Source organism: Miniopterus natalensis, chromosome 19 (genome assembly GCF_054644295.1).
Source record: "Miniopterus natalensis isolate mMinNat1 chromosome 19, mMinNat1.hap1, whole genome shotgun sequence".
Classification (NCBI taxonomy): domain Eukaryota; kingdom Metazoa; phylum Chordata; class Mammalia; order Chiroptera; family Miniopteridae; genus Miniopterus; species Miniopterus natalensis.
The window spans coordinates 11,496,776-11,516,774 of record NC_142099.1 but is presented as its reverse complement, the minus strand read 5'-3'; the positions used below and the strand labels follow the sequence as shown (position 1 = coordinate 11,516,774).

The window sequence follows — 19,999 nt, the reverse complement described above, 5'->3', positions numbered from 1 at the left end:
TTTCCTTGGATGATTCTATCTATCCTATCCCCAGTGGTTTATTTTTCCATATGTCTATCACCTCTAATGTGTCAGCAGCCTTGTCCAGTCCCTCAACCCCTCCCACATGGACAAAGGCAAGATGCCTGGCTGGTACCTTTTGACTCCAGTTCCCCCGTCTTTGAATGCAGAATTTATACTTTTTATACATTCATTCAGTCAACAGTTAACTGTAATGGTTGTGTTTTTCTTTAAGTTTATTTCTCACTGTTGTTCATGCACATCATTTTGCCTGACAGGTCTCTTTGCTAGGTTTTACTGCCATGCCCATACCCCCAAACCCCTGCTTTTCATGGAATGCCCTCTTCTTTTTCACCTATCTAAGGTCTACTTACCTTAAAGGCTTAATTCAAGCCTACCTTTTCCATGAAGCTTTCCCCAATTACTCAACCCAAAGTGATCTCTCTGAATTTACATTCAGCTCTTATGCAGTAGACTGGGAATCATGATTTAGCTCTTTTGGCTATGTCTTATGTTGTTCTGTTCTTGCTTTATGAGTTAGACTTGTCTAGCTAAATTCCTCTACTGGGAAGTCATTCCTGATCCCTGTCTGAGCTGTGCGCTATTTCTTCTGGGCTCCCAGAGCTCTCTGTGCTTACTCTTAACGTAACTCACTCATACTGTGCTACGATCACTACTGACTTGAAGACAGAGCCTAAGTTAACTAGTTAACTAGATTCAAACAAATACCTAGCACTTAAAAAACAAGAAGGAAAATATAAAAAACACAGTAATCGATTCCTACTTCTGGTAGCATGAATAAGACAAAGGGCTTTCCCATTAAAATACAACTAAGATCCTGGACAAATTACAGCAAGCATGATATTTAGCACACTGCTGAGCTTGCTAAAAAGGGAAATCACAAAAAGAAGAAAAAATAATATTAAGCTGAAACCTATATGAAGGATGATCAACATGCAGTAGGAAAAACAGGTTTGCCCTAGGACAAACGCCAATACCAGTGTTATGAACAGAAGTTACACCTTGGGCCTACCCAAGGAAGGGGACAAAACTTGGCACTCCTGAATTAAAATGGGACTCTTGAAGGGACTAACACAGTCCCAGGCCAAAAGCACCCTTTGGCTCTTGGCAGAAGCAAATACAGATCCTCTCTTAGGCCCTCTGGATTCCTGTAAATTAAGTTTAACAAAATATGAGCTCAACACCCCAAAATATAAAATATACAAGGAAACAAGCTAACACAGGCAAAACAAAACAGATTTAGACATCCAAGATAAGTTACAGAATATAAAATAACAATCCCAACTAATTGCAAAGAACTGGTATCACAGAGACCACATTCTCTGAGCACAAGCGATTAAGCTGAAAATATCAAAAAGATAAAATTTTAAATGTCCAGACACTTGGAAATTATAAAACTTTTTGAAATAATTCATGAATCAAAAAAGTCATAAAGTAATTTAAATATTCTTAGAACTAAATAACAATTAAAATACTTTACAACAGAAAAACTTGGGGAATGTAGAGAAGCAGGTCCTTAAAAACTTACACAAGAAAAAAAGACAGCCTGAAAATTAATTAGATAAGTGTCAAAATTAAAATGTTATAAAAGAACATAAAATTAAATCTAAGAAACCAGAAAAAAGGTAATACTATAGATAAGGTCCATAATGAAATGGAAAACAGATACATAAGAGAGAGAATCAACAAAGCCCAAAGTAGTAACTAAAGATAGACAGATAACAAATTTCTCGTGCAACTGAGCAAAGGAAAAAAAAGAAAGCACAAGCAGTAGAAATAAAAAAGAGGACATGACTACACAGAGCAGAGCAAAAAAAAAACACCAACAAACTTCATTTTAAAAAAGACATAAAATGCACAAAATCTTAGAGAAACACTTTACCTAAATTTACTCAAAAAGAAATAGCTCAAATAGCCTGTAATTATTAAATAAAGAGATTGAATCAATAGTTTAAAAAAGTTAAAATTTTTCTCACAAGGAAATGCCAGGCTCAAATGGCTTAACAGGTGAGTTTTACCACTTTCAGGGAACGGTTCATTTCAATCTGATATAAACTCTTCCAGAGAATAAGAGAGGAGGAAACAGTCCCCAACTCAGGATATACAGACCAAAAGAACCATTTTAGAAAGCTTTTCAGAAATCTTGCTAAAAACAAAGGCACTAACATGTACAAGAATGTTCATAGCAGCATTGTTTGTAATAGCAAAAGATAACCCAAAGTCCACTGATAATGGATAAATAACTTGTGGTTTATGTACTTGACGGAATATTATACAGAGGAAAATGAACGAATCATAGCTTTCTACAATATGGATGAACCTTAGAAATAATGTTAAGTGAAAAAAGCAAACTACTGTAGGATACTTACTGGAGTATAAAATTTTCATAAAGCTAAAAGCAAAATGATACATTTTTAAAGGACATATACATATATATATATAATAGGTAATTAATAAACATGAAATTAAGGATAGTAGTTACCTCTAGCGAGAGGCAGGGGCTAGGACGGGGAGGAACACAAGAAAGTCAATGATATTTTAAATGTTTTAATGTATAAGTTGGGTGATGGGTCATAGGTAGTCATTTAATTATGCTTCATAATTTATTCATGTTAAATATATTTTTATAGATATCAAATATTACATATTATAATTTTTAAAAATCTGCTATGGTGGAAATAAATGAACAAATGAAGTTTCCCTGAAAGAAAATCTATTTCTTGGGAAGAACCAAGTTTCCCTGACAGAAGCTACCCTACGCAGAAGATAAAGTAGGTCCTTGATAAATATTAGTTTACTGCTTTTCCCAATGACCCACCTAGAGGGTCTGGATTCCCTTCCTATTGGTGCTCCCTGATATGCAGAACTACCTCCTTCCATATAGCTAGCCTAAACCCCATAATCCTGGCTAGTCCTGAACATGTATGCCAAGAGACTGACACCTGGTGGATACAGAATGAATTTAATAAAATGATTAGAAGTGAATCTCTATTTAGTGATAGTGGCAGTAGGGTGGGAGACAGGAAAGCAGAAATGAGGAGAAACTAAAATTCAGAAACAGTAAAAAGAGGAGCTCCATCTCTGAGTCATAGGTGAAAAAAAGGGGAGGGTACTGTCGTCTAAATGAGACTAAAGAGACAGTCCCTAAAGAAGAGTGACATCCCTTTCATTCCTTCTGAGACCAGAATGAGAAGAGGTTACAGCTGCAGTAAGAAAAATCCAAGGCTGTGAGGGAAAAAGCAGGTAAAGCTGATCTCAGCCTAGCATGCTAAAGCCACATGTACTTCATAGTCATGGCAGTGTCAGCCGCCTCCCCAGGAACTTCCTCCTCCCAGTTTCTAAGGAGGCTAATCCTACCCTTATTCCACAGGTTCAGTCCCAGATGTAGAATAAGCAACTTAGCATACACCATCCCCCGATCACAGGGATTGGTTAGGGGTGGATATGTGACACAAGCTGGCCTAATCAGAATGAATCAGGGTTTTTGCTAGGATTGGACACAAAGATGCCCTGTTTCTGGTAGGACATAAATGAGGAAACATTGTAAATTCTAGGAGTACTGGCAGCCACAAGGCAGCCCAGGGTTCCGATGATCCTATAGCGGGTAGAACAGCAGGGGTGGGGGGGTCAATTAGGTATTTAGAGACATACTGAACTACTGGGTCAGCTTTACCTGGAGCCAGCATTACCTCTGGATTTTACAGTTACATGAGCCAATAAATCTTTATTTTTAAGCCAGTACGAGTTGGGTTTTTTATGATTTAAAACCAAAAGATTCCTAACCTATACATTCATCATATCATCCATCCCTATCTTTCCACAGGATAGCACAGGGATCCAGGTGACAGATTTACTAGTGACTCTAAAGCCAAGGTTATTGAGCTGAAAAGGTCAGAGGCAGGAAGCAGGCATTGTGTAAGACAGGGTACCTCAGCTGTCTATACAGAAGAGCATGAATTCCCTTTGGAAAAGAAGAGCCAGAGGAGAAGCGAGTGAAGGGAAGGGCTCTACAAGGCAGACAGGTAGAGTTCACATCCGGATATAAACGCTCTTCTCTACATGCCTATCATGGGGGTGCTGCTTTGGGGTCTTTCTGCTCATGGGATAAAGAACTTTGAAGTATATGCCCCTTTAAATCTTTATTACTCTGTGCTACGGTGTCTACCTCTCCCTTTTCCATATGAAGAGCCTCCTTTTGGCTTCTACTGCCCCTGATGACACTCACTTTTGGGGTAACAAGAGGAATTTTATCTCCTCCTCCTTTGGCATGGCGGGAACTGGGGGCCCTTCCTCCTTTACAAACAGCACCATCTTCCTGACCTTCGGCAAGCACCGTCCTCTTCTCAGTCTCTCCCACTGGCCCTGGCCTCTCTGACCCTCCAGCTGAGTTGCTTTCCCCTCCAGAGGCCCACGTCTCCCGTGGTAACTTTGAGGACTGGGCAAAGTCCACGGCAGCTGCTGACTTGTCAGGGGCAGAATTCCTTTCCCTACTTCCACCTGATTTTTTTCTAGGGCGCCCCCGTTTTCTTTTTGCATCAATCCCTGTATCCTCTATATCCTGCTTTGCTGCTTTTGCTAGTGGGTCCTGCCCATTGGCCTCACTCACAGTTACTTCGGCTGTCCTCTTGACACCCTTGTCATGAGATCCTGGGTCACCACCTATGCCTACCTCCCTATTCTCTGTGCCCAGTGGCTGAGTGAGCCCCCCAGGTGGAGCTGGTCCAGGTCCAGGCAAAGCAGGAACAGTTGGTAAAATCATATTAATGATGGGCACAGCTGCCTGAGATCCCCTAACCCTATTGGACACAGGGAGCGCAGTCAGTTTCAGAGTGCCTGAAGAAAGCTTGGAGGCCACGATGGGTGAAGGAGATACGATGGGTGGAGGAGATACGGGGATTTGCTGAATAATTGAGCGAGGGGCCCGGGGGAGGAGCGGAGGCAGCCGGGCCATCAGGGCATTAACCTGCGGGTTATTGGCTGCTGGGGCTGGACTCTCTACTATACTCTTCTTCCGCTCTCCACGTGCTGGGGGACCAGCCCCAGCTCGGGGTTCCAGATCCTGAGGAGGCTAAGAAGTAAAGAGAGGCACAGAGTAAATGGGAAGACTGGACAATGAAGGAAACATAGGCACAGGAAGTGAAAAAGTTTGGGACCCATGGGGGAAGGGTATATTAAGCCCAAAGCAAGGTCAGGGGCATCAACTTCCTACCTGGGTCAATTTCTCTGGTTTCTTATGGGCGCCACTCTCTAGGTTCTCTACACCATTCTTAGATTTAGATGTCCGTTCCCGAGGGGCATGTTCATCTTCTTCTGCAGAAGTGCCAGAAAAGGTAATAAGGTGAGGAGGGAACAGAATGAAGGAGTGCGGCCATTCTGACCAACTGCTAGAAGTAGTGGAAAGAAGGTGGTCTAAGGCATGTCCTAGAAGGGTCTCTAGGAATAGAAGGCAAATTCAAGGTGTCTCTATCCTAGTATGTGGAGGGCTTTTGATGTGGAAAGTGGCTGAGGTTTTCTCAGGGTATAAGACAAGGTCCACCCACCAGCAAGCCCCATGGCCTTGAGCACATGGGGATGTGTAGATCGGGCAGAGATGAGATGATGCTGTAGCAGGAAGCGGGCGACCTCAACGATGGAACTGAAGGACCGTTTCAGGATTCGTTCTGCCCAGTCACAGGTCAGGGCACAGGCTGCCTCAACCAGTTCATCCCGAGGTGCTGGGGTTACTTCTGTGCCCACTTCTGGCTGCAGTAGGGAAGGAGATGATGCCTCATAATACTCCAAACTAAAGGACCCTTGGTCCCTCTTGAACATCCATGTTGACCATAGTAAGACCAAACTGGGGATGGGAGTAGCCTGTACCATCCCATCCTAGAAACCTACACATGCTTTTCATCTTCTGCCTCAGCCATAGGGTGGGCAGAAGGGCTTATCCTATATATCCAGAAGCTATCTGCAAAATCACCTAGGCTGTCAGTCCTTAAAACATGTCCCAAAGACCTCTGACTTCTATCTTGGAGAGAAGAGTGCAATCAGAGGGTTATTTGTTACTTACACTCTCAGAGCCCTTTAGGTCAAGGCCAGGCAAGGGTGGCATAGATACCAAGGTCTTTCTTCGTATGCCACTGTAGCAATATCTGATGTAAGTTAAGGAGAAACCAACGTATGAGGGTCTCCAAGCCCCTTAGCAAGGTTAGACTGTTTCCACTCCTGGATCTCTACAATAAGCTTTCCTCCCCAGGTGCTCCAGCCCCAAGCTCTCCAGTCAAGGATACTTGGACTGACCCCGGCCACCAAGCCTTCGGGCCTTGATGTCAGGGAAGACCTCTCTGATGATTTTGCCAAAGTTGGCAGTGCTGAGTGGGCGGCAACAAGCGAGGCTCTCACAGTACTTCCTGGGGGAGGAGGAGCAGAGTGGGAAGATACTCAGAGAAGGGGGTCATGGGTGGGTTCAGAGGGTCCCTGGGGATCAAATTTGGGAAAACTTTTTAAGAAGTAAGGCTCTATCAAGGCAGGGAGATCTCCAGAGGCAATCCACCTTTCCATTCCCCCCATCCACCCACCGATAGGCATCATAAACGCTTTGCTTTGGCAGACAGGTATCAGTATGCTCTTCTAGGTGGTTGCGGATCCACCTATAGGCATACATGCACTCCTCACTGCTGAGTGTACTTGGCTCTGAGCTGCAAAAGAGTAAAAAAAGAAAACCATGACTAAATTCCCAACAATTGTCCCAGTTCTATCCAGATTATCACTTCAATAGTGGTGGACCAAATAACTTCACTCAGAATCTACCTTTCTCTGGTATACAAGTGTAGGACAGTGATTTTCCTTCTTGATCAAGGACTGCTGTCATGAGTATTCCTAGTCACCCCACCCTTCCCAGTGAGCCTGAAAGAATCAGAACCTCTGACATCTAAAAGTCTAGCACCAAACATACCTTTTGTCTCCAGTACTGGGCCCTGAGGGGAGCTGAAGGTAGAGATACAGCTTGTCATTGTCTGAAAATTTCTGTACATCTTGCTGAGGTAAGGAAGAACAGAGGCAAGAGAAATAATAAGGCCAAGAAGGACCCAAGGTAGAGCCCTCTGATCCTTACCAAAAAGTCTAGCTGACTTAAGAGACTGTCAGACTGAAAAGACCTTAGAATGATTTGGGGCTAGGTGCTCACCGTGCTCTGAGGAACCCTTATGGACCATGGTGACAAGGGAAAGCAGAGGGGAATTGGCTCTGATTTTTCTACTGGGCTTCCATACAACAGGTCACAGAGATGAAGTGAGATGCTCAAGCTCAAATTGGTAATAAGTTGCAAAGCCTATTATCTTCTGCCAGGGTAGACATCGCTGCCTCTCCCACTGAAACCTTTCATCTACTCGTCCTCACCTTCCTCATCCCCCACCAATTTAATCTTATTGCCCTCTTCCCCAAAATACTTACCAAGATTCCCTCTACTTTGTTCTGCACGGCCTTACTGTGGAGAAGAGAAGAAAGCTGGGGGTCAGACAAGATTCTTCCCCATCCCACGCCTGACTGCTACGGACAGGAGGACCCAGACGGCTGGCAGGTGCACAAGAACTGCTACCATGGGAAGAATCTCCTCCTAGTCAGATGCTTTTGCTAGGGGGGAGGCAGTTCATCTACAGAGGAAGTGAGGTGCTACAGAGATCTATACCCAGGTCTGGTACAAGATTTGGAGGTGGGGATGAATACTTACGAAATGGTACCTCGTAGCCTCTGAAGAAGGGTGGTAGGTTCCCCTGCCTCAGCACTACCTGAGGGGGCCCTTCTCGCAGTCTTTGGGCTCTTAGCATCGGGTTCATCTTCTGCCATCCTGGCATGAAGGCTAGAGTTGACAGGAGACAGGACATGAAGATTAACTTCCCTTCCCCAGAGACCCCGGGGCACTCATCTCTCTACACAGACAGACAGCCTCCGAATTTCTCCAGTGGTCTTTTTCTCACCACTTGTCTTCTCCAAAAATTAGAAATTATTCCATTATTTTTCCAGGCCCCATATATATACCCCAAAAGATCTTTGCCGTTTTCCATTCTATCTGCCCCACCTTCCTGCAGTCTCCTATATGTGGAAAACTGTAAAGGAAGAGATTGGGGGATTGGGAATCCACATGAGAAAGAAATTTTCATTTCTGACTCTGACCTCATACTGCCCTCTTCTCCCTCAAAAACCACCCCCACCACAAAACAAAGTTATCTAATGCTCTAATATACGCCTCACCGTTGAATTTGCCTGGGAGGTCAGAAAGGATACGAACATATTCTGCCGTTCTAGGCTTGGAAAAAACTGGGCCCAAGTTCTCATTCCTTAATCTTGCTACCGCTTCCCCCGCCGCTCCCCCTCCCCAGGTCGCCGGCCCCTACGTCATCTCCCTCAACATCCCATCCGCACGCGCGCCCCCACCCACTGCCCTGCCCCCTCCATTCAATCCCGGTTGCTGCCAAGTAGGGGGTTCAGGGTAGCGGAACTCCTGGGCTGGGCGTAGGAAACCCGGTTGGGGAAATGAGGTCCCAGATTCGGGGCACGTGCACATGGGTGAAGAAGCTGTTGAAAATCCAGCTAAGATCTTTTTCTCCTCTCCTCCCAACTCCTATTGCCCCCGCCAACCCTGCGACAGCCACCTTCCCACACAAGCAGCAATAAAGGTAAGGGAGAAAGAGAAACTACCTCGTAGCCACCTTCACTCCAGCCCAGCCCCACGGTCCCGGCCCGGCGGGCTCGTGCGTTGCTTTATTTTCTTTTTTCTGAATGGCTGGAACAGCTCCGATCTGCCTAGATACTCGGTCGGCCTGCTCTATCATTGGTCGTTGCCGCCACCCGGAGACAGAAGGCGCCGAGCTCGCACCGGCGGCAGCTAAAGTCTGCCTGGTAACAGGATCTGATTGGCCAACAGGGGAGGGAAAATCCAAAGTTGGTCTTATTTGAGTGAAGAGGGGGAAGTCCGGGTTAGGTTTCGGTTAAAACTGGGGTCGGTTGGGACTGCCGGTCCCAAGAGGTCCTTCTCTTAAAGGGACCGCAGGACAAAAGGCCGGGCTCTTGGGCCCCTTTGTAGCTTCCTTTTCTTTTGCTCTCTCCTTCCGTGTTTCAGTTTTGCCTTCGTTCGTCAGAGCTACTGGAAGAAAAGAGCCAATGGATGATAAAAATAACTGGAAAATTATGGGTAGTAGTGATGGAAATTCACTGGAAGCTCACATAACCCCCTTTTGATGCAGAACAAGTTGAACCATTTGTCCCCGCAACCCCCATATATATACAGGCGCTCACAACAAACCTGCTAGCAGGCCCACCGTCCTCGTTGATGGAGGCCTGGAAACCTCAGCAGCTGTACTAAATAAGCTGAATTGTAAGCTAAAATGCTTTTAGCGTTCCTTGGTTTCCCGTGTGTACTTGATTTCCTTACACAGAGTTGCTAATGCATTTGCAGCCCCATGGTTCTGCACTGGTGAACACTAGAATTTTGGTTGACTGCCCCAGGGGAGTGCTAGATGCCCACCTGAACTTTTTACTTTCAGAGAACTTTGTACTGAATAGGACATAGGTTCTTAACCCTCTTAGTTAAGGCTTTTTAGATCCTGAATCAGATCAAAGCAATGACCTGTGAAAACTAATAAAGGAAATTTCAACTACAGTTGGAGTCTGGACTGTCTCTAGAGGGAGCTCTCACACCCCAAACAAGGAGAGACCATTTTGCATCTCCAACAGAAAGGAGTTTCTCCTTTAGTACCCCTTGGGGGAAGGAAGATTTTCTTCTAGCCCAGCAACAAGCCCAGCCAATGGAAAAAGCGCAGCTCAGCCAATGAAGAGCCCTTGTCACCCCAAACCCTCACTTACTTCCAGTGAACTTCCACTTTTCTAATGCCGTCCTTGACCCACCTCCTTTCTATAAAAGACTTATATTTTTAAAAAATATTTTTCAATTATTTAGCCTCCATGTATTTGTGTGTTTTCAATTTTTTTCTTGTAATGGGTTTCTGGTTTTATACTGTTGTGGTTAGAAAATATTCTTGATATGCTTTCAATCTTCTTAAATTAATTGAGACTTGTTTTGTGGCCTAACATGTGGTCTATCCTAGTAAATGTTTCATGTGCACTTGAAAAGAGTATACATTCTGCTGCTTTGGGGTGAAATGCTCTGAAAAATGTCAATTAAATCCACCTAGTCTAATGTGTCATTTAAGGCACCTGTTTCCTTTTTAATTTTCTGTCTGGAAGATCTATCCATTGATGTCAATGGGGTGATAAAGTCCCCTGTTATGATAGTATTACTGTTGATCTCTTACTTTATGCCCGTCAATATTTGCTTTATATATTTAGATGCTCCTGTGGTGAGTGCATAAATGTTTACAGGAGTTATATCCTCTTGTTGGATTGATTTTTTTTTTATCATTATGTAACATCCTTCTTTGTCTATAGCTTTTTTTCCTTTGGTTTCCATTTGCATTAAATATCTTTTTCCATCTCTTAACCTTGAGTCTTTATATGCCTTTCCATCTGATCTGAACTGGCTCTCTTGTAGACAGCATATATATGGGTCTTGTTTTGAAGAAGGTGAACTTGTTAAATTTAAAAGAGGGTGGATGTTGTAGTCATGAACAGCCATGCGCTGGCCTCTGTTGGCCAGGTGAGACATGGCATGCGTGTTATGGGGCTTACGGTTCTGTCAGCAATAAAAGACTACACCAAACTGAGACCTCTTCCCAGGCTTGCCATTACACCAGAATAAATTCTGTACGAGTCAATGTTTTTGGGGTGCCTTCTAGTAGAAGTCATTGTCCTGTCATTTCACACTAGGAAAACACAGACCTCATCCTAAGTTCTGTAGTTCAGAGAGTGTGTATTGAGCTCCTGAATTAGGCATTGGATTCTAGGACAGAAAATACAGACCAGGTTGAAGCCCATGGACCTGCAGGGGTGGGGAATGGTAGTGTGGTGATAACTCATCTACATTACAGTGCCTTATGTCAGGCTGAAAATAATAGTACATGAAACCAAAGCATATTAATGGAAGCTTCTAGTTAAACAATAAACATTTTAGAAAATTAGAAAACTACCTCTCAGTGTATTTGTATGCTTTCATCTACATTTAGACTTAGTTATTCCAAAAATGGGGTCACCCTGTATTCCCAGTCACTTTTAATTTAACATGAACAATTATCCCTGCCCTGTAATATTTTTGAATCTATGGTTTTCATGGCTGCATAGTGTTACTTGTTATATGTTGTACATAACTGACCTGCCTCTAGAGTTTCTGCTGCCATCTTCCTCTGCTAACCGTATCTTGTTTATCTCTGAAAATGGAGTTTGATTGCTATGAGTTCCAGGTAGCTTCCAAATCTAGAATTATTCACTGTACTCCCAAAGCACATTCACTCTATTCTTTTTCCTTAAGATGCCAGGCACTTCATGCCCTGTGTTATCTCCTTCAGATCAGGAGTTTCTTCTAGGCAAGATATATATAAAAGACCTGTACTTGGAAAATTATAGAATACTAAAGAAAGAAACTGAGGAAGATACAAATAAGTGGAAGCATATAATGTGTTTATGGGTAGGAAGAATTAACATCATTAAGATGTTCAAACTACCCAAAGCAATCTGTAGATTCAAAGCAATTCCTATTAAAATACCGTATCTCATGGATCTAGAACAAATATCCCCAAAATTTATATGAAACCACAAAAGACCCAGAATAGCCTCAGCAATCTTGAGAAGAACAAAATTGGAAGTATTACACTACCTGATATCAAACTATACTGCAAGGGATTAGTAATCAAAACAGCATAGTACTGGCATAAGAACAGACATACAGATCACTGGAACAGAATAGAGCCCAGAAATAAACCCACGCCTTTATGATCAATTAATATTTGACAAAGGCTGCATGTCTCCCACCATCACACCCACCAGGTGAATTCTAGGCAGTTCAATAAGGGGCCCTCCTATGGGCTTTCAGCAGAGGTCAAGAACCAACTCTTGTCCAAATATGACCCTCAGAAGGAGGTAGAGTTCCGCAGCTGGATGGAGGGACTCCCAGTTCTGTCTCTTGGTCCCCATTTCCAGAAGGGCCTGAAGGACAGAATTATCCTGTGCACACTTATGAATAAGCTGCAGCTGGGCTCAGTCCCCAAGAGCAACCTCCCAGTGTAAAACGCACCAGCAAGAAAACCTCTCCAACTTCATCAAGGCCATGGTCAGCTGTGCATGTGTTCCATGGACCTGTTGGAGGCCAGTGACCTGTTTGAGAGTGGAAACATGACACAAGTGCAGGTGTCTCCCCTGGCTCTGGCAGGGAAGGCCAAGACAAAGGGGCTGCAGAGTGTCGTGGACATCAGCATCGAGTACTCGACGCAGGAGCAGAACTTCAATGACGCCACCATGAAGGCAGGCCAGTGCATTATTGGGCTCCAGATGGGCACCAACAAGTCTTCCAGCCAGTCAGTCATGATGGCATACGGCATGAGAAGGCCTCAGTATGACCTCAAGAACCATATCCTGCTATCCATGGACCATTCAACCATCAGCGTTCAAATGGGCACCAACAAGTGTGCCAGAAAAGTGGGCATGATGTTTCCCAGGACCTGGCAGTACATCTGTGACACCAAGCTGGGGACTGACAAGTGTCACAACTCCTCCATGTCTCTGCAGATGTGCTACACACAGGGTGCCAACCAAGGCAACTAGCTGGTCAAACCAACATAGAACCCAGAAGAAATTTAGAAACCAATTTGTAATAAAATTTACTTTTATTATATTTCAGAGAACATGAAATTATTTTCTCCGTGATTCTTTTGCCTATAGAATGTTTTTCATATTCTTAATCCTGAAATGCAGGATTTGGGACAATTGAAGTAATTCTACAATTACCACTAGAGGACAGAAGAGAGTCAGGCAACATCTGAGAAGAAATCTACAGGGACCAGTTGTCCTTGATTCTAGGATAGACTTTCCTACTATGGGAAACTCAGACACCAGAGCCTCAGAATCATTTTTGATTAAGCTCATTATATTATTATTTTAAATATATCTTTATTGATTTCAGAGAGAGGAAGGAAGAGGGAGAGAGAGAGTTGAAACATCAATGATGAGAGTCATCACTGACCGGCTGCCTCCTGCACACCCCTGACTAGGGATCGAGCTGCAACCTGGGCATGTGCCCTGACCTGGACTCAAACCACAATCTCCTGGGTCCTAGGTCAATGTTCAACAGCTGAGCCACACCCACGGCTGGGCAAGCTCATTATTTTTAAGTTAAATAATGGATCAGAAATCTTTCCCAAAGTCTTTTTTTTTTTTTTTTTTTGCCTTTCAAAGGTAGAAAGAGTTTTATCATTTTGTATTTATACTTTTATTTTGGTTCTCATGTAATTCTGCATTATATAATTTTTATTTGTTTCCATGCTTGGCTTCAACCACCATTATATGTAAAACTTTTGAAGGCTGATGTCGTGTCTCACTCGGGCACTTCTTTTGCTTAGTAGATGCTAGGGATTCAATTTCAACATTCATGTTATCATCATGGTAGAGGGAGGCAACAACAAGATATTCTCAGATGAATGATTAGGGAGCAGAGATACAGATAAGGGGCATGCACATTCCTCCATACATTTGATGGGCTCACATGGGCTGACACCCAAGATCAATGCCAGAAAAATACACTCTTAGAGCATATTATCTCTCTCTCTCTCTTTTTGTTAAGCCTCACCTGAGGGTATTTTTTCCATTGATTTTTTTAGAGAGAGTGGAAAGGAGAGAGAGAAAGAAACATCGATGTAAGAGAGATGCATCAATTGGTTGCTTCCTGCATGCACCCCAACCAGGACTGGGGATCAAACCTGCAACCCAAATACATGTCCTTGACTGGGAATCGAACCTGTGAGTAAGACAGGTGGTTGTTTGTATGGGGGAGTATTAATCCATTATGTGAATATAAAAGTTTGTATATCACTTCTCCTGTTGATGGACATTTGGGTTTTACCCAGTGTTTCCCTAGTACTAATCAGATTGCTATGAACTTTTTTTTTAGAACCCTTTTTGGATATATGTATTCATTTTTTCTTGGGAAGTAAATAGAAGGGGTAAACAGGTATATTTTTAATGTTATGGAGACTGCGAAATATTAGGAAAGTGGATGTGCTAAATAAAGTTCAGTCCAATCAATATTACACTGTAAACTCATACACACTCAGACCTGGGAGACAGAGAAAGAACAACTTTAAGAATTGATTTTTCTAGAGTTTGTGTCTTTACCTTCTTCCAAATTCTTAATGGCATCTATGAAGATGGCTGTGGTCATACCAAGTGTCACCACGAGCCAATTCAGGTCTGGCAGCAGAGCCAAGGAGGTACTCCAGGACAACCTACCCACGTCTCAGACTCACCTCTGCGCTTGCTTTCCATCCCTCCGTTTTCTGGCCTGGATTTTACTGGACCTGTTAGATGGTCGTGGTCACAGGCCTCTGTTAATGGCTTTAGAGTATCCCAGGCAGGAACCCGAAAGGGCCTGTTTTATCCAGAGAATACTAAAGAGACCTCCCTTGCCGAGAGGACACCGGAGAAGCGCTGAGACGAAAGGGCTTGGGCAGAAAGAGCGCGCAGGTCTGGCGCAACGGAGCAGAGGGGAGGGAGGGGAGGGAGAGCGGTTCCCACGGTTCCTGGGCGCATTCGAAGCACCGATCGTTGGTCAAGAGCCGAGGATACTGATCCCCGGCGCCGTGAAAAGGGCCCGCGCGGCGGGTGCGCAGCCCGGGAGGGGCGGTGTCCACACTGCCCGGCGGCGGGAAGCGCCTGGGGCCCAGCCGCATCTAATGTATAATAATTAAATTGCTCAAATCCATTGAAAGAGCAAAAATCTCCAAAGCTGCCAGAGGAGAGAGACAATGGTACATGAAGAAAATAAAGATTATGTCAGATTTCCCATCAGAAACAGTGCAAGTGAGAAGATGGTGGAGCAGACTGGGGGGGGGGGGTCAAAGTGGAATTCTGTGCCTCCTCCCTCCCCCAGTCTTTCCGAAATGAAGGTGAATGATGACATTGACAGACACGAAAATGCCGAAAGGCTTCATCACCAGCAGACCCCACACTACAAGCAATGTGAAAGGAGTCCCCCAGGAAGGACACTGGTACCAGGTGGAAATCTGAGTGTACAGGACAGAAATGGCACCTGCATGGGAGAATATATAAGATGTAAGACGTCTTTCTTGTTACTTACCTCTCTTTAAAAAGGTGGGACAGATGAAACAACAGTCATAAGGGGGATTGCAGGGTTTACGGCATTTGTCAAGGGCAGCCTAAGGGCAGGCGGGGGGGGGGGGGGGGGGAATGGGAAGAGGTGCTCTACCCCGGGAAGGCCGACTGTGGGGACAGGTGTGTGCCACAGAGCCCAAAGCAGCCTCTGAAATAACAAGGGAAGGGCGGTGTGTAGTAAGTCAGCAAAAGGAGAGTCATGGAATCCTACAGAAAGCATGTAAACACTGCGGGAGGGCCATTGCTTCTCTGGACTCTGCCCCCCCAAAGTGAACACGTGCCCAGATATGTGTACAAGAATGATGAATACAGCATAATTGTAACCCCACAATGACAGAAACGATTTAATTTGAAAAGTATATGAAAGTATTTTTTAAAAAGTGCTTGTAGAAACAATGACTTCTGGATTCCCCTTGGCTTGTTTTCTGCCTCCGATCTTAAGAGCTTGGCAGTAAACGGAGAAGACAAGAGGGCAGTAGCGGAGGGGACAGACCTCTTTCCAGTAAGGGCTGAAAACGTGCAAAGAAGGGAGAACCACAAAGGTTTGGCTTTTGCTTTTTAAGAATAAAGACGTCCCTGGGTGGGCTCGAACCACCAACCTTTCGGTTAACAGCCGAACGCGCTAACCGATTGCGCCACAGAGACTGACAGGAGCCCAGCCTTCCAGGCAGCGGGGAGCAAGCGTGTAGCCACCGCTAGGTAGAGCCACCAGGGTGCTGCTGGACGGACGACCGTGCAGACTCCAAAACCTCAGCAAACCCGAGAGGCGAGGTCCACGCTGCGTGCTGGTGGCGTTTGAAACCCGTGCGTTGGGCGATTCCCAAGGCCATGGGGCAGCCGACCGGCCTCCGCGCCTTGCTCCGCTCCCGCCGCAGATGCCAGCGCCCCGCAGACGAAGACGCCCCCCGGGGCGGCGACCCCCTGGGCCTGAGCCCTGTGGCGGGGTCCAAGGGCAGCTGAACGGCCCGTGGGCTCCTGTGGTTACTCTTTCTGTTCGCTCCGGCCGCACCCCAACATCTGCGCCGCTGGCGCTCCCCTCGGTTCACTTGGCAGAGGTGAGTTCGACGGGAGCTGGAAACAGTGGGGGGGGGGGGGTGTCAAAACTGGCAAATGCTGAGAGGCGGAGAGGCGGAAAGCGTGGGGCCGGGGCGGGGGGGGGGGGGGGGGCGTGGACACTGACGGGCGGCCTTTCCAGGGGCAGGGCGGAGGCTCGGCGGTGTCTGGGGAGATGAGAACTGCCGGGGGTCGTTTTGTTTTATCATCAGGATTGAGAGGAAGGGAGAGGAAAACAGCAGCGGGAGAGAAGAGCACCTGCGGCTGTTTGGGAAACGAGGCGCGGGGAGCGCAGGGGTGACGGGAGCCTCGCCCCCGGGGCCTGGGGCGTGGTGCGCTGTGGTCGCGTAGCGGTCAGTACTCTGCGCTGTGGCCACAGCAAGGTCCCCTGCGCTGCCCAGAGCTCCCATCTTCTTGTGCTCGATGCACTTACTACTATTTCAGCGATCCGGTGCTTTTACTTCTGCTATTTTGAAACTTCTGACGGCCCCTCAACATTTTCAGGTTAGAGGAGCTCATTGTACATGTAATTACAGGGCCTTTGGTCAGATATGTCTTGTGAACGTTTTCTGTCTGTGGCTTGACTTTTCACCTTCTTAGTGGCGTCTCTGGAAGAGAAGGTATGGTTAGTGCTGATGAAGTCCAACTTATCACGTCTTTCTTTTGTACATATTTTTCCTGGGCTCTCTTTAGAAAGTCTTTGCCAAACATCAAGTCACAAAGCGTCTTCAAAATGCTTTACACCTTTAACTTTTATGTCTTGGTCCATGATGCACCTCAAATGGACTCTTGTGTGCAGTGTGAAGTAGAAATAAAGCTGTTCCATCCCGCCCCACATCCCAATAGTGAACCTATTTTCTCTCCTCACGGAACTGCTTTCATTGAAAACTAATTCACCCATTGAGCTGTGGATCAGCTGCAAGTCTTTCAATTCAGTCCATTTATCAGTTTGTGTCTCATGATGCCACTTGCACGTTGCCTGGTCTGTAGGGGCTCATGGTACCTCCTAAAGTCAGGAAGCGCAAGTCCCCCGGTTCTGTTCTACTTCACACAGTGCAAACATTTTGAAGCCTATAATAGTTCCTGCAACCACCACACAGCTCAAGACATGCCTGCTCTTCAACCCTCTCATACATGTTTACCCCTTGTGGCCAAAGATCCTCCACTGTAGCCTCTCGAGAGAATAAATCTCCAGCTGTCCACTGGGCAGGTGAACACGCGAAATGACTACAAAACAGAGTCTGGGTTTTCTAATGGGGGTGGTGGTGGCTGGAGTTAGCTCACTTTTCAGGCCTTGGATCTCAGAAAAAGTTTTCTCTAAGTATTTCTAACCATGATGTGAAAACTTTGTGCTATTTACAATTCCCTCTCTTTCTAGGGAGATAGAGTCCCATGGAGGGCCCTCAATTTGCTGCACTGATCGTTGAGTGCAATGGTGCAGATGGGAGGCTGAGGGAGAGCTTATTTTTCCTGCCTGTGGAAGCAGATGAGGGAGAGGGGGGGCAGGGGGAGGGGAGACACAGGGAGGGGAGACACAGGGAAGGGGGGACAGAGGGAGGGGAGAGCAGGCTGGAACCAGAAAACTGACATAAGGCACTGATGTCAGCTACGGAGAAAGAAGACACTGGTGAGCGTTTCCAGGGAAGAGAAACTTGGGTAGAAACATGTTTATATAATGTGACAGTCTCGACAATAGTTGCTTTTTTAAAAAAGTAGTAGTTTTGGTAAATACTTCACACCAGACTGATCCCTTCTCTCCCATAAGAGCAGTTGGGAACATAAAATGTATTCAGTGGCACCCTTAGGACCTCTGCCAGAGAAGTCCAAGTACTGCCACTGGGAGCCCGGGGGGTCGCCTGCTCGCCGGCAGCCGGCCATGGTTTTCTGCTTCGTCTGTTTGGCAAACTGGAGGCCCGGGCTCCACTCACCGTCACCAGCGGGGGAGGCTGCGGTTCCAGAGGAACCCGCGTCGTGGTAAGGACAGGTCTTGAAGCCTCGCAGGATGTTTCTTCTCCCGTCTACCCAGTGAGATCCAGCGCCTTTCTTTCTTTCCCGTCAGGGCCCTGCGGGGTCCCCGTGGACAGGACCGAGTGGGCCGCTGGTTTCCTCTAGTGTCCTGCGGGCCTGGGCGGCTCCAGGGCTCAAGCTGAGCCAGGAGCGTGTGTGTGTGTGTGTGTGTGGGGAGGCTGTGCAGGGGCGCGGGCGGAGGTGGGGTGCCGGGGTTAGGGCATCATAATCTACCCCCGCGTCCCGCGCACCTGCCCTTCGGGGATGCCGGGGAAGCCAGAGGCCCCGAAGGCTTCTCCGCAGGCTCGACGCAAACGCGTGTGACGTTCTGGAAGGAGAGAGGACCCAGCCCTCGCCGGGCTGGCCCTCGGGGACAGGTTCCAAAGAGGGTGATTTCGGGGACAGAACCAACGGTCAGAAAACCGTGTGATCCCGAGATGAAAGTCTCAGATCCCACGCCCGAGAACTGAATCGACCCCTGCGCCCTGAACAGGAAAGTCATCTGCGCAAGTTCCGAGACCAGGAACGGCGGGGACTGTGCACCCGGCTGGTTCTCAACCCGGGGCGATTTGGTCGCCCGCGCCCCCCCCTCCGCCCTTGCTGTGACTCTAGGCCTCGTCTGTAGATAGTTTTGATGGTCGTGACTGGGGGACAGGGGGCAGGAGAGTCCCCCCCCCCCCCCGGCATCTGTCAGCAAAGGCCCGCGTTCCGTCCCCGCCTTCTCGGTCCCGCACCCCTGAGCGTCCCTCCTGAGGTTGGGGGTCCCGGGGTATCACCCTGGGCGCCTCCCCTCTCGCCTCCCCCAGTCGCTCGGTCCACTGCCCCGCCCTGGAAACCTTCTCTCCACACGCTACCGCCTCGCAAAGCCGCGTCTCCGGGGCGGTTCTGCGGGTGGCGGGGGCAGGACCACTCGCTCCGGGACGCGGGGTCGAGGCGGGCTGCGCGGGCGCGCGGCGGGTTGTCTGCGGGCTCCTTTGGCGGAGGAGGCGGGGAGAGGGCTCCGCCTTGGGAGCGCGGTCCTGGGAGGACGCGCGACCTGCCCTCTCCCCCTCGAGCCCTTCGTGAAGCCCCTGAGTGCAGGAGAAATGTCACTGTCTCTGAATCGCAGAGGCCACCAGGGAGCCCCCAGGCTTCCGAGTCCCTGGTGGTCTAGTGGCTAGGATTCGGCGCTTTCACCGCCGCGGCCCGGGTTCGATTCCCGGTCAGGGAATCCGTTTTGTGCCGTCTGACGTCTGTCCTCTCGCAGGAACCTGCCTCTCGACGCCGCAAATGTGGTGTCGCGCGCTCCTGGAACGGAGCCTTCAACTCCCGCAGAACTGACGGGCGGGCGCACCGGCCTTGCTTTTCTCCACGGCAGCCACCCTCCCGCACGAGGGACTTCAGGGGCTCCCCGGGGCCGCTCAGGTTTACCCGGCCGCGCGACGTCACACCTCGGGGGCTGCCCCCGGCCGGAGCTGGTGGCCGCTGCAGGGCCGCGGAGCGGGCTCCGTCGGAGGCGCGTGGGCGGGTGCGCGCCGCGCGCGGGGGCCTCCGGGCTGGGTCTGCACAGAAAATGTGTACTGGCCCGAGGGCGCCCCCGCCAGGGGTGACTGTCGGGCCTGTCTCTCGGGAGGTGTAGGGAGGTGATGTGAACCGACCCAGCAAAGGCAGCGTGTGATGTGGGCAC

The 19,999-nt window shown here is 47.5% G+C and overlaps 1 protein-coding gene, 2 non-coding genes and 1 pseudogene across 4 annotated transcripts; 2 read left to right on the top strand and 2 right to left on the bottom strand.

The window, feature by feature from the left end:
• Positions 1-1,236: 1,236 nt before the first annotated feature.
• Positions 1,237-8,834, bottom strand: RFX5 (regulatory factor X5). Of its 2 annotated transcripts, none has more exons than XM_016215570.2 (10): positions 8,701-8,834; positions 7,733-7,861; positions 7,456-7,489; positions 6,959-7,041; positions 6,582-6,701; positions 6,294-6,413; positions 6,074-6,155; positions 5,562-5,763; positions 5,231-5,331; positions 1,237-5,089 (listed from the first exon to the last, which is right to left on the bottom strand). In XM_016215570.2, the coding sequence occupies exons 1-10, from the start codon at positions 8,832-8,834 to the stop codon at positions 4,088-4,090; spliced, it is 2,007 nt and encodes a 668-aa protein (XP_016071056.2). In that variant the 3' UTR covers positions 1,237-4,087. The 2 variants fall into 2 exon arrangements, with proteins under 2 accessions (XP_016071056.2, XP_016071057.2); XM_016215571.2 differs by lacking the exon at positions 8,701-8,834 and adding an exon at positions 8,254-8,353.
• Positions 8,835-10,621: 1,787 nt separating this feature from the next.
• LOC107539103 (calponin-2 pseudogene) lies at positions 10,622-12,775 on the top strand (annotated as a pseudogene).
• A 3,069-nt stretch (positions 12,776-15,844) lies between these two features.
• Positions 15,845-15,918, bottom strand: TRNAN-GUU (transfer RNA asparagine (anticodon GUU)). Its single transcript has one exon. It is a non-coding gene; the product is annotated as a tRNA-Asn (tRNA).
• A 3,553-nt stretch (positions 15,919-19,471) lies between these two features.
• On the top strand, positions 19,472-19,543 carry TRNAE-UUC (transfer RNA glutamic acid (anticodon UUC)). The gene has a single exon. It is a non-coding gene; the product is annotated as a tRNA-Glu (tRNA).
• Positions 19,544-19,999: the final 456 nt, after the last annotated feature.